We start from the raw sequence: 12,421 nt of genomic DNA, 5'->3' as shown, positions 1-12,421 counted from the left end.
CTCTGTTCTGTATGTCACATCTTTCTGTTCTTGTCTCTAGTAATGCTTTCTCTTGCATTGAGTATTTTCTATTGCAGCATTTTAATTGTTTTAAGGATTTTTTTTCATTGTTTAGAGTTTCTTAGGAGTTACCTAAGAAGTTTACCGCATACATCTGTTTGGTGGTTGTTTATTGTGCACGATATGAGATTTGCCATTTTTAACCATTTGTTGTTTGTTTGTTTAGGGCCGCTCCTGAGGCATATGGAGGTTCCCAGGCTAGGGGTCTAATCAGAGCTACAGCTGCCAGCCTACGAGCCACAGCAAATCTACTTTCTGTCTCTCTGGATCTGACTCCTCCAGGAACCTCTTGGTAGTAGAATCAGACAGTATCTGTCCTGTGTCTGGCTTCACTCACTGATGTTCTCAAGGTCCATCAACATTATGTGTCAAAATTTCCTTCCTTTTTTTTTTTTTTTGTCTTTTCTAGGGCCACACCTATGACACATTGAGGTTCCCAGGCTAGGGGTCTAATCGGAGCTGTAGCCACCGGCCTACACCAGAGCCACAGCAACGTGGGATCCCAGCCGCGTCTTCGACCTACACCATAGCTCACAGCAATGCTGGATCCTTAACCCACTGAGCAAGGCCAGGAATCAAACCCACAACCTCATGGTTCCTAGTTGGATTCGCCAACCACTGAGTCATGACGGGAACTCCCAAAATTTCCTTCCTGTTTAAGGCTGAGTTATATTCCAATGCAGAGGTGGACCACATTGTGTTTATCCATCAACCATGGATGGACACTAGGGTTGTTTCCAATCTTTTGGCTACTGTGAATCACGCTCCTGTGAACATAGGTGTGCAAATGTGTTCTAATCCCTGCTTTCAGTTGTTTGTAGCATTGCCTGGCCACATTCCACCACAAACACCTTAATGTACCAGATTCACTTTCTGATGGAGTACACCTATATAGTTCTAATCCGTTGTCCCATTCTTGCTATTATCCTTAAACATATTACATCTCTGTGTCACAACCCTAGCACTGCAATGTTACAGTTGCTACTTTTAAAATTTTGTCTGTTAAAGGCTGGCTGGTCCCTATCAGGAATGCCTTTTCTGACCATCTGTGTGAAGCCCGTGTCCACCGCCTCCAGACTTTCCTCTTGTCTCAGATATCTGTATAACCTTGTTCCTTATGTGGCAGCTTCGCCCACTGGGATGTGAGCTTCCTAGGGAAGGGACAGCCCTGAACCCCCCAGCCAGCGCCTACTGCAAACATTATTTGTTTTTTTTTTTTTTAGGGCCTCGCCGCACTCGCAGCATATGGAGGTTCTCAGACTAGGGGTCGAACTGGAGCAGTAGCTGCTCGCCTATACCACAGCCACAGTAACGCTGGATCCGAACCGCTTCAGAGATCTACACCATAGCTTGCGACGTCAGATCCTTTAACCTACTACGCGAGGCCAGAGATCGAATCATCATCCTCATGGTTATTAGTCGGGTTCTTAACTCGCTGAGCTACAACAGGAACTCCGCCCACTCTTCCTAGGTGGGGTTCGCTATGGAAATTACAGAGCACGAATATGAGTCTCCGAAAGGGACCGCGATGTAACCCATGTTTCCCAGTTGAGGAAAGAATCCCCAAACACTAGGCTACCGGCCCCATGCTGGGGATCTGAGCACCCAAGAAAGGCGGGGGCTTCTTTATTCCTCTCAGCCAGCACTCTGGCCTCCGGACAACAGAGGACGCCCGTCCTCGGCGGGAAAGCGGAAGTGCGTTCGCGCGCACGGCCGGGGGCGGGGCACGTGAAAGGCCGCGCGATAACTACGCAGGCGTAGCGGGAGTGTTCCTTTCCGAAGAGCCGACGGGATGGTGAGTGTTTGTGCTTGGTGTGTTTGTGCCGGATCCATCCGGTGCCATCCGAACTCTGGCCGCCTCGCGGGGGTCAGGATCGGGCTGCGCGGCTGCGGTAGCCTCCAACAGGCCTCCGGAACCGCCAGATATGGGGGCGCGGGGCAGGCCTGGTGGGGGTTGGGACGACCCGGGGCGGGGAAGGCCTGTGTCGGCCCGCATGTCTTAGGCGAGCCCCTGTAGCCCCGGGCCGTGCTTGCCGCCCTGCCTGGAACCGGCCCGAGAAGATCTGTTCCTGTCGGCTTTCGTACTCCAGAGCTTCGCGCGATTCTCGGCGGGAATTGCGGGCCCCGTGACCCCGCTGCATGGGTGGGAGGTGGGTGTCGGGGTCTTGCTTAGCCCCTTCCCGGGCTCGCGCAGGCGGAAGTAGAGCAGAAGAAGAAGCGGACCTTCCGCAAGTTCACCTACCGCGGCGTGGACCTCGACCAGCTGCTGGACATGTCTTAGTAAGTGGTGGCAGGAGGGGACCCGAGAACTGGGGTTGCAACTTAATCTGCAGCCGAGGTTGTAGACCCTGTGTAAACGAGTGGGCGGGGCTGCGTGCTGATAAAAGTTTATTTGGGGGCGTGGAGTGTGGAATCTAGTAAGAGTTCTGCTTGTTCTCTTTGGATATCGGCATCCGCTTGGACATGTAAAGGCTGTCTTAGGAGTTGCCCTTGTGGCTCGGCGGGTTAAGGACCTGACATTGTCTCTGCGAGGTTGCGGGCTTAATCCCTGGCCTTGCTCAGTGGCTTAAAGAGCCGGTGTGGCTGCAGTGTAAGGCCTGCAGCTAAGTTCCTTAACTCGGGAACTTCCATATGCCACAGGTGTAGCAGTTTAAAAAAAAAAAAAGGTTATTGTCTTTTGTTAGCGAACTTTACAGGCTGGAAGCTTAGCCAGGGTGGTTGCGTTATTCAGGCCCCCAGATGGGAAGGGAGGCTTAATGGTAGCCAGGGACAGTTTTTTCTCCTGGAGATACACCCGTGGGCCTGACTGGGAGGGGCCCACTTCTTGGAGGGCACAGCACAGGGCCCTGTTACTTGCAGTGCTCCTGGGTTCTTGAGGCCTTAAGCACAGCAATTTGCTTGCAAAGTTCCAGTCGTTTGGCCTCCTCATCTGATCCACCCCCCTTCCTGCCTCGGATTTCCTTGTTTGACATAGCAAAGTAGAGGTCCTTGAGCTGGAGGGCTTCATCCAGAGCCTTTGGCCTGGGTACTTGGTTCGTGAGCGGGTCAGGTGCATCGCTTTGGGGGCACTGCAGGAAACAGACCTATTAGTGGGTGGACCACGGGGACTGAGCCTCCAGTGCTCTGCCCCCAGCGAGCAGCTGATGCAGCTGTACAGCGCACGGCAGCGGCGGCGGCTGAACCGAGGTCTGAGGAGGAAGCAGCACTCGCTGCTCAAGCGCCTGCGCAAGGCCAAGAAGGAGGCGCCACCCATGGAGAAGCCAGAGGTAGTGAAGACGCACCTGCGAGACATGATCATCCTGCCCGAGATGGTGGGCAGCATGGTAGGTGTCTACAATGGCAAGACCTTCAACCAGGTGGAGATCAAGGTACGTGTGGCCTGTGCTGCCCTGGGGCAGGCCTGGGTGGGTGGGGGCTGGCCACCCACACCTGCCTGACCACCCTGCTCCCTTCTCTCACAGCCTGAGATGATTGGACACTACCTAGGCGAATTCTCCATCACGTACAAGCCTGTGAAGCATGGCCGGCCTGGTATCGGGGCCACGCACTCCTCCCGCTTCATCCCCCTCAAGTAGTAGCCTGCTGGCCAATAAAGGCAGCCTTCTCTAGTCCTGAGTCTGACTGGTCCTTTTCCATGTGTTGTGTCCAGTCAGTCCCTCAGGGAAGAGGGGTGGGCAGTGGACCAGGGCTAGGCAGTGTGTGCCCCTGGGATTTCTGCTGTAGATGCAATGCCAGCCTAATTCTGGCAGGCTGAAGCTAGGGAAGGAGTGAGTGGGGCGCTACATGTGACTCTGGCCCTGTAGCAAGTTCAGAGATGTCCAGGGGCCTGTGCTCTTCTCTGGCCTGTAGTTGCTTGGCAGCTCGTGGGTGCTCTTTGGCCCATTCAGAGGCAGCTGCTGCCTAAGCCGCCATCCCCCTCTGCAGTCTCTCTTCCCAGGTTCCCACAGTGGATCAACAGGAACAGTGACCTTCCCACCCCCCGACCACACACCTTCTCAGCATTCCTCAGTGCTTTGGACACTCACCATGTTCCTCCCCTGTTCTCTGTGCTCCTGATCAGCTTTCCCAAACCATGGGGCCCCAGCCTTGGATTGAGCCTTCCTGGGGTATCCTGTGTGTGGAGTTGGCCCCCATGGGGTTTGATTCAGAGAGGTCTTTACCCTGTTCCTAAGGTGGCCCTGATGGTTTCTTTCATGATGGGCAAGACCTGCAGACCAAGGAGGAAAGGATGTTCATGCTTCCGCCCAGGAATGGGGGCAGTGGCTGTCTAGGCAGCATGAGATCCTGTAGCTCACTGAGCTGGTGGAAGTCAGCATCAGCCATCAGTCAAGGTGGTAGAGCAGAGGGGTGGCCAGAGTCCAGAGAGAAACAGGCAGAAGGCAGAGGAGAAAGGAGACTTGTCCTCTCCCATAGTGGCTGTTGCTTAGGGTTCCTTTTTTCTGGAATTTATCTCAGTTTTAACATGATTTACACATACTGAGTTACCTCTTTTTAGGGCTGCCTCTGCAGCATACGGAAGTTCCCAGGCTAGGGATTGAATCAGAGCTCCAGCCTACAGCACAGGCACACCAGATCCAAGTCACATTTGTGAATTACACCACAGCCCATGGCAACACAAGATCCTCAACCCACTGAGCAAGGCCAGGGGTTGAACCCTCATCCTCATGGATCCTAGTCAGATTCATAATCTGCTGAGCCATAACAGCAACTCCCATACTGATTTATCTTGATTTGGAGTTAAGCTGTTGAGAAGGGAGCATGTGTCACTGTTAACATCTGTTGAGTGTTGGTAACTGTTGGAGGACAGGTTGCAGGATCCAGTTCAGCACAAGAACCCAGGTGCTGTGGTCTAGTCTGTGATTCTCTGAAGGCTCTTTACAACCCCAAAGAGCAGCCCAGAAGGAACGGGCAGAAATCAAAATGCTGCTAGATCTCCCTCTTCTAAAAGTCCCCGTGCAAAGAGCCAGGGCCTTGCAGAAAGCCTGGGTTCCAGTGGGCCTGGGAAAAAACAGTGCACTTAGCAGTGGAGAAGGATGAACTGGGGGGGTGGGGGGTCAGCGTTCAGCTCACCAGACAGCACAGGTGACCTCACAGGTGAGGTTAGAACAATAAAGGGACAATAAAACTTGGAGGCAAATCCCTGAAACTGACTGGGCTTCAGTTTGTGTCAGTTGAGATCATTAGCTCTGTGTTTAAAGGCCTTTGTCAGCTGCCACCTGGAAAGGTCTCTGGGCAACATGGCCAGATGGTCTTCACTCAGAACATAAACTGATTGCAGGGCCCAGGATTCCCAACTTGGGAAGGAAGGAGTAGGTGAGGGTTCACTGTAGGCTCCATTGTCTCTTGGAATTTACATAATTAAAAAAATACAATTGCCGAAATATTTTTCAGGTCACATTGGCAGAGGGGAGAGGGATGGCCCGAGCAAATCCACCCCTTGTAGGAAGGTGGCTGTATGAATGCACAGAGCTGGAAGTGGCTACCCGCCTTCCCTACCAGGAGCCAAATGCAAGTGCCAGGGATGTGAGTTCCTCTATCTTCCAGGGTGGGGAGGCCCTGGTGGGAATGGGAATAGGTGCCCAGGTGAGTCTCACTTGGGGGTCTGCAGACATTGCTCTCTGTAAAGTTTTATTGGCTCACAGCCATGCCACACCAGGGGGATCCTGCAGAGCCACATCTGTGGCATACGAAGTTTCCTGGCTGGGGTTCTAGTCCTAGGCCACAGCAACACTGGGTCCTTAATTCACTGAGCAAGGCCAGGGATCAAACATCCTCATGTATACTAGTTGGGTTCTGTTTTTTTTGGGGGGGGGGGATCTTTTTGTGCTTTTAGGGCTGCACTTGCAGCATACAGAGGTTCCCAGGCTAGGAGTCTAATCAGCTGTTGCTGCCAGCCTATGCCAGGACCATAGCAACACCAGATCCAAGCTGCAACTGTGACCTACACCACAGCTCACAGCAATGCCTGATCCTTAACCCACTGAGCGAGGTCGGGGATTACACCTGTATCCTCATGGATGCTAGTCAGATTTGTTAACCACTGAGCCACGACGGGAACTCCACTAGTTGGGTTCTTAACCTGCTGAGCCACAATAGGAACTCCCCAAATTAATGGGGGAGATGTGGCTCACATCCTGCATTGCTGTGGCTATGGCCTAGTCTGGCAGATGCAGCTCTGATTCGACCCCTAGCCTGGGAACTTTCATATGCTGCAGGTGCGACCATAGAAAGAAAATAATAGGCCACACCCTAAAAAAGCATATGGAAGTTCCCAGGCTAGGGGTTGAATTTGATCTACATCTGCCCACCTACACCACAGCCACAGCAACATGGGATCCAAGGTTCATCTGCAACACTGGATTCCCAACACAGTGATTGAGGTCCGGGGTTGAACTGCTCTGGCATAATGGGAGCAGAGCTGGAATTACTGACTAGACTTTTTTTTTTTTTTTTAAATACAAGATGTTAGCTGCGCTGGAAGCATGCTAAAGTTCCTGGGCCAGGGATCAAATCCATGCCACACAGCAGTGCCAGGTTAAGGGTCCCTACCCCACTGCCCCACAAGGGAACTCCTTGACAGGAGGGACCTTTAGCAGAAAGTTTCTTTCTTTTCTTTCTTTCACGAGTTCCCACCGTGGCGCAGTGGTTAACGAATCTGACTAGGAACCATGAGGTTGCAGGTTCGATCCCTGACCTTGCTCAGTGGGTTAAGAATCCAGTGTTGCTGTGAGCTGTATAGGTTGCAGACGCAGCTCGGATCCGGAGTTGCTGTGGCTCTGGTGTAGGCTGGTGGCTACAGCTCCTGTTAGACCCCTAGCCTGGGAACCTCCATATGCCGCGGGAGCCGCCCTAGAAAAAGCAAAAAGACAAAAAAAAAAAAAAAAAAAAAAAAAATTTCCTGTGTTCTGTAAAACTGCTGCCTGAGAACACTCCCTGGGCCAGCAGCATCATGCCCATCCTACATGTCCCATCCATACCGTTGTGTGCAGTGCAGCCGCCAGGTGGCGCCCTAATCCAGGGCGGGAGGTGTCACCGCCCGGCCCCTCTCCTGTCTGGTGGCTCAGGCTCTGCCTTTAGGTCGCGCTCACGTTCCTGCCTCTGTCCTGTCCCTCCTGAATCCGTCCCCTGGTCCTACTCCCCTGGGCTCCAGATCCAGAGTCCATTTCCCCCAAGCCTGCCTGCCATCTCCATCTACGATCATCCCCATCTTAGAAGCAGCTCTGGGACTCGGGGCTTGATTTGCCTCTCCCACCACCCCACCGCTACCACCATCTTAAGGCCTCTATCTCCACCATCTCCCACTTGGGGTCATTTATTTTTATTTCTTTTTCTTTTTCTTTTTTTTTTTTTTTTTTTTTGGACTGCACCCGGGACATATGGAGGTTCCCAGGCTAGGGATGATAACCGCCGGCCTACGCCACAGCAACACCGGATCCAAGCCGCATCTGCTGCCTACACCACAGCTCACAGTAACGCCGGATCCTTAACCCGCTGAGCGGAGCCAGGAATTGAACCCGTATCCTCATGGATACTAGCTGGGTGCATAAACCGATGAACCACAATGGGAACTCCCTGGATATCAATTTAAACGCAACGCTTGTCACCCTCCTCTGAGTGCCTCTGCGTCTTAGTATCTCCTGTTTCCCACCTCCCAGCCTTCCCACGGGCTCTGCTTTCTGCGCAGATTCCCTTCCCGATGATTCACCGCACCTGCTTGCGCAGCCCTGCCTTCACCACCGCCGCCAAAGTAGCGCCCTTTTCTGGCCGCTTGTTCTTTACTCTTCAGGACTTAGCAGAGCTTGTGATAACTCCCCCTTTCAGACCACCGTCTCGTCCCATCATCCCTGTCCACCATCGCCCCACCATTTCCCCCTTAATCCCCCACACCATCCCCCTCACCCCACTCCTGGACCAGCACAGTCCACTCCTGTCTCCCCATGGCCTGTTCTCCCCCAAGCCTCCCAGGGAGCGCATCCCTGCTCTGCCCTCAGGGTGACAGCTGAACCCCCCAGCGCCCTCCGTGCCTGCAAGGCCTGACTCACCCATCACCTCGTCTTTACTCCCTCCCTTTGTGCTGGCTCTTCCTCTACCGGGATGCTCTTCTCTCCAGGTATCTGTTAAAGTGTCTTTCCTGGAAGTCCCTCTCATCCCCTACCCCGCTGCTGTTTCCTCCACAGGGCCCACCTCTAGCCAACTTGTCCTCTTGTTGACTGTCGGTCCCTCTCCCTCTCTGCCCAGTGTCAGCTTCGCAGGGCAGGGGTTTTGACTGGTTTGTTCACTGCACAGGGCCCTGGCACACAGTAGGTGTTTAATAAATGTTTGGTAAATGGCTGAAAGTTTGTTTAGGTTTGGTGTCTCCCTATTAATCCCCTCTGTGCCCAGCGCCCAGCTCAGAGGCCAGCAAACAGCAGACGCTCAGCCAGTGTTTGCTGAATGACTAATTGCGGAACGCGCGGCCAGGGCCTGAGAAGGCGCTGTCCAAACGGGCAGCCCGCTGTTGCCGAAGGGCGGCGCCCCACTCCGTCCCTCAGAGATTGTACCCTCTGTGGAACCCCGCCTACCCGGAGCCCATTTCCCAACACCGGAACGCCTCCCCAGCTTCCGTGACAACCCTTCTCTGCTCTTCTCTCACCCCAGAGACCCCTCCCTCACCTCTACGGTTCCCCAACCCTTCGGAGTCCTGCCTCTACCCTTAATTCTCTGCTCACTTTTGTCCCTTCTCCCATCTCTCTCACCCTGGATCGCCTCACGCCGCTCCTCCCAAGTCTCAATCCCTCGAGACTCCCATGCAGGTCCCCTAGACGCCCCTCAAGCGCTCCTTTAGCGTTAGAATCCCCTCCTAGGCTCCTCTGTGCGACCCCTCCCCGCCCCTTGCTCTGCGCAGGCGCAGGGCGTCCCAGCCGGTTACCCCCCCCACCCCTGGCTGCCGAGGGGCGGGGCGCGGGCTGGTCGAGGCAGCCGCGGCTCCATGGGGCTTCTGGGGCTGCTGAGCTTGCTGCACTCGGCATTCTTCCGGGACCAGGTAGGGCGCGGGTGTTTGGGCCGCGGGGAGGAGGAGTCTGGCTTTGGGCGCGGCTGGGGCTGGAGAGCCGCAGCCCGGGATGGGGTGAGGACCGCAGGAACGGTGGTCGCGGAAGCAGGAGGCTCAAGGGTACGCGCAGTCTCGACGGGTCTGGGGTCTGGTGCGGTCGTTGTGGAAACCGTTGCCAGGGAAACCGCCTCTGGAAGTTCTCAGGGCTGGGAGCCCCTCCCCCGCACCACAGCGACAACTGCCATGGGTTTGCGCAAGCGCCGTCTTGCCGGGCCCAGGATTCCGCATCCGAGGGAGACCCAAGACCCCTCCTCATTGCGTGGTCCAGGAGACTGGCTGGGGCAGGGGTGTTGCTGCGGAGAGAGGCTGCGGTGGGGCCTCTCTATGCCGAGGCTCCGCCCTGCACAGGAGTTGGGGGTGGGGGGTGGGGGTGGGGGTGGGCCGTGCCACGCCCTACACCTCTCCAGGCCTCAGTTTCCCATCTGGATGCCTAGAGTAGGACCGACTTAGAAGTTCACCTAAGCTGATGTCCATAGTAATATCCATCTGAGCACTTTGCTGGCTTCCGAAATCTGAATCTGGGGCTACAACATCCCTTCTTTACGAGGAAACTGAGGCTAGAGGTGCAGCGGGGAGCCCAAGGTCACGCCTCAAGCTGGACTGGAGCCAGAGCCGGGGGTGGAGGCGCCCGCAGAGGACACTTCCTGAAGGCCGGTGGGAGCTGTCCACGGTGCTGACCGGGCCGCGCACCGGGCCCCTCTGGGAAACTGAGGCCCAGAATCCTGATCAGACGACTAATCCTGGGCCGGGATGCGAGGACGCCGCCTGAACGGGCCGGCCCCACCCCTCCCCCACCTCCAGTGGCATTCCTTCTCACCTGTCAGGGCTTTGTCAAGTCACCCAGCCTGAGCCCATCTCTGTGATCTCATGTCTACACCGTGCCTTCCTGCTCCCCTCCTCAGCCATCCGTCTCTGAGTTAGGTGATGCCCCTGGTTCTGCCCCTAGCCCCTGGCACAGCGGAAGCTCAGTGGGGATCAAAGGGGCAGAGATGTCTAGGGTCAAGCTTAGAAGGCCCAGGAGTGAACCTGGCTGTATTCAAGGCCCAGTACTGAGGTGGGAGGTTTTAATGGTGGGGATGGGGAGAAGCAAGCCCTTTGTATTAGGGGGTAGATGATAACAGGGTGAGAGACTGGGAAGGGGCCCCCACTAGGCCTGGGCACTGTGTTTCTCAGCCACCCCCACCCCCAACCCCAGATTGGACCTGGAGTCCTCGCAGGCTCTGAGAGTTCCCAAGGCTCTTGTGGTTCTAGAATTTCCAGTGATGCCCGAGTCTGGCTGTGGTTCAGAGATTTACAGGGTCAAGGATTTGTGGTGTTGTCAGGGACATGATGTTTCAGAGGCTTGTGGACAAGGGCATTTTGCCTTTGGGACCTCAGCTCCCATGTACCCTCAGCTTTCCAGGCTCCAGCCACCTTCGGAGGGGTGAGGAACACCCAGGGAGGGTCTGCTGGGGCTCATGCATGAACTCAGGCAACAATGTGCTCCCTGCCTGAGCCTCAGTTTTCCCCCCATATGCGTTCATCTCTAAGGTTCTGGCTGAGAGGGGCCTGAAGAGCAGTGGCATCTAAGACTGGGTAGGGGGAGCTGAGACTTGGTTCCATGGGGGGTGGGGGCAGGAATTCTCCAACCTGCCTCCCAGTCAGCAAAATAGGAAACTGAGGCCAGAGAGAGACTTAAGGTCATGCAGAGGAGTCAAGGTGGAGCTGAAGTCTGGGCTCTGAGCTCGGGCCTCTCCCCACCCTATTCCAGCTTTTCCCAGTCTGCCCTGCTTTCCTGTGGTCAGCTCAGCCCCAGGCCTCCTCCAAGGGGACTGCTCCTGCTCTAAGTGCCTCATAACCTCCCTAGTCCAGACCCGCTGCCCTCTGTCTTCCATGCCCCTAGAAGTCCATATTTCCTAAGTGCGTTCTGATCTCTCCTGGTTCCAGGCATTGCATGTACTGTTCCCTAAGCCTGGAATGCTTTCCCCTCCTTGATCCCATGACCAGCTTATTCATCCTGGAGAGGCCCAGCACAGTGTCCTCTTCTCAGTGCAGCTTTCCCAGCCTCTGGAAAGAGCCCTTCTGCCCACTGAGCCCCCTTTCCAGCCCCACAGGCTGAGGGCAGCTGTGTCAGCACTGGAGGTGCTGGAACAATCATGTCCGAGCCTTCTGGGGTTCCCAACATTGTTGTCCCAGGATAGGACACATGGGGCCTCTTGCAGCCAACCCAACAGGAAACAACAGGGTCCCTATGTCCTTGGCTGCCCCTCCTGTCCAGTGCTTCCTCTCACCAGCCCTTACAAATGCTGCAGCCCCCTCCCCATTTTAGAGAGGAAGAAATTGAGAGTCTCGAGGTAAATAACTTGCCCTGACCCTGCAGCCAGGAGAAGACAGAGGCAGGCCTGAACTCATGTTTCCTGGCTCCGGTTCCTCCTTCATCCTTTGGACAGCAGGTGGCCTGAGTCACAGCTACAGATTCTCTGGGGGTTAGGCCCTCAAGTGGCCTCTGGGGATCCACTGAGGATCTGAGACAGCTGGGGACAGGAACTCCTGGGACCCCAGACCCTTCCCTCCTCTGGCTTCCCTTATGCAAGAGTGAATTATGGGTTGGACAAGGGACAGAGACACAGAAAGACAGATTCAGAGAAAGCAAGGTCTAGAGGGATGTTGGGAGGGACATGGAGTCACAGCAGATGCCCATGGAGGCACTGACGTTCTGTCAGGGAAACGGAGAAATGCAGGGTCTTAGGTGCTCTCCAGTGTGTCTGGCATTCCCCACACTCACCTCCCTATGCCAGCCAGGACTCTCGAGGAGGAGGGTACAGCTGGATCCCCAACCCTGGCCTGTCCTGACCCGTCAGAACAGGTTCAGGCCGACCTGTGCAGAGGGGCTTCCTGCCCTGCCGCTGGAGCTTCCCTCCCTCCACCTTAAGATTCTGATGTAACATCCAAGGCTGGGTGGTTTACTCTCAATTTCTGCAGATCCAGCCAAGGGAGGTTCTAAAAGGCCATTTCACCCTGAAATGGAGTGGAGGACACGAGGTCGTGATCCATGGGACTCCCCTTCCCTTAAGGGGGTTCATTCCTCCCCCCCCCTACGCACACGCACACCCCCCTGAACTCGCGCGGACGCCCAACGCCCCGCGGCCGCTGGCAGTCCCCGCCCCGGGCCACCATTGGCTGTTGCCATGGCACCAGCCCATCTTCCCGCGCCTCCATTGGCCGCCGTGCCTGCATCCCGCATCCCGCATCCTCCCCCGCTAGTGGTGGTCTCGCCCAGCGCCTGGAGCG

At 55.6% G+C, this 12,421-nt stretch overlaps 1 protein-coding gene across 1 annotated transcript; it reads left to right on the top strand.

The window, feature by feature from the left end:
* Positions 1–2,253: 2,253 nt before the first annotated feature.
* On the top strand, positions 2,254–3,674 carry RPS15 (ribosomal protein S15; the record flags this gene model as incomplete). Its single annotated transcript, NM_214334.1, is given in 3 exon segments — positions 2,254–2,340; positions 3,194–3,428; positions 3,522–3,674. Coding segments are annotated over 3 exon segments (436 nt in total), but the record flags the coding sequence as incomplete, so codon positions are not given.
* Between the last annotated feature and the right edge of the window lie 8,747 nt (positions 3,675–12,421).

This window comes from Sus scrofa, chromosome 2 (assembly GCF_054392235.1).
Source record: "Sus scrofa isolate SSC_HxYL_T2T_F1_AM1 chromosome 2, Sscrofa_HxYL_maternal_Yorkshire_Landrace_v2.0, whole genome shotgun sequence".
Taxonomy (NCBI): domain Eukaryota; kingdom Metazoa; phylum Chordata; class Mammalia; order Artiodactyla; family Suidae; genus Sus; species Sus scrofa.
Note: the sequence above shows the minus strand (reverse complement) of the source record. Positions and strands in the feature narration are given on the sequence as shown.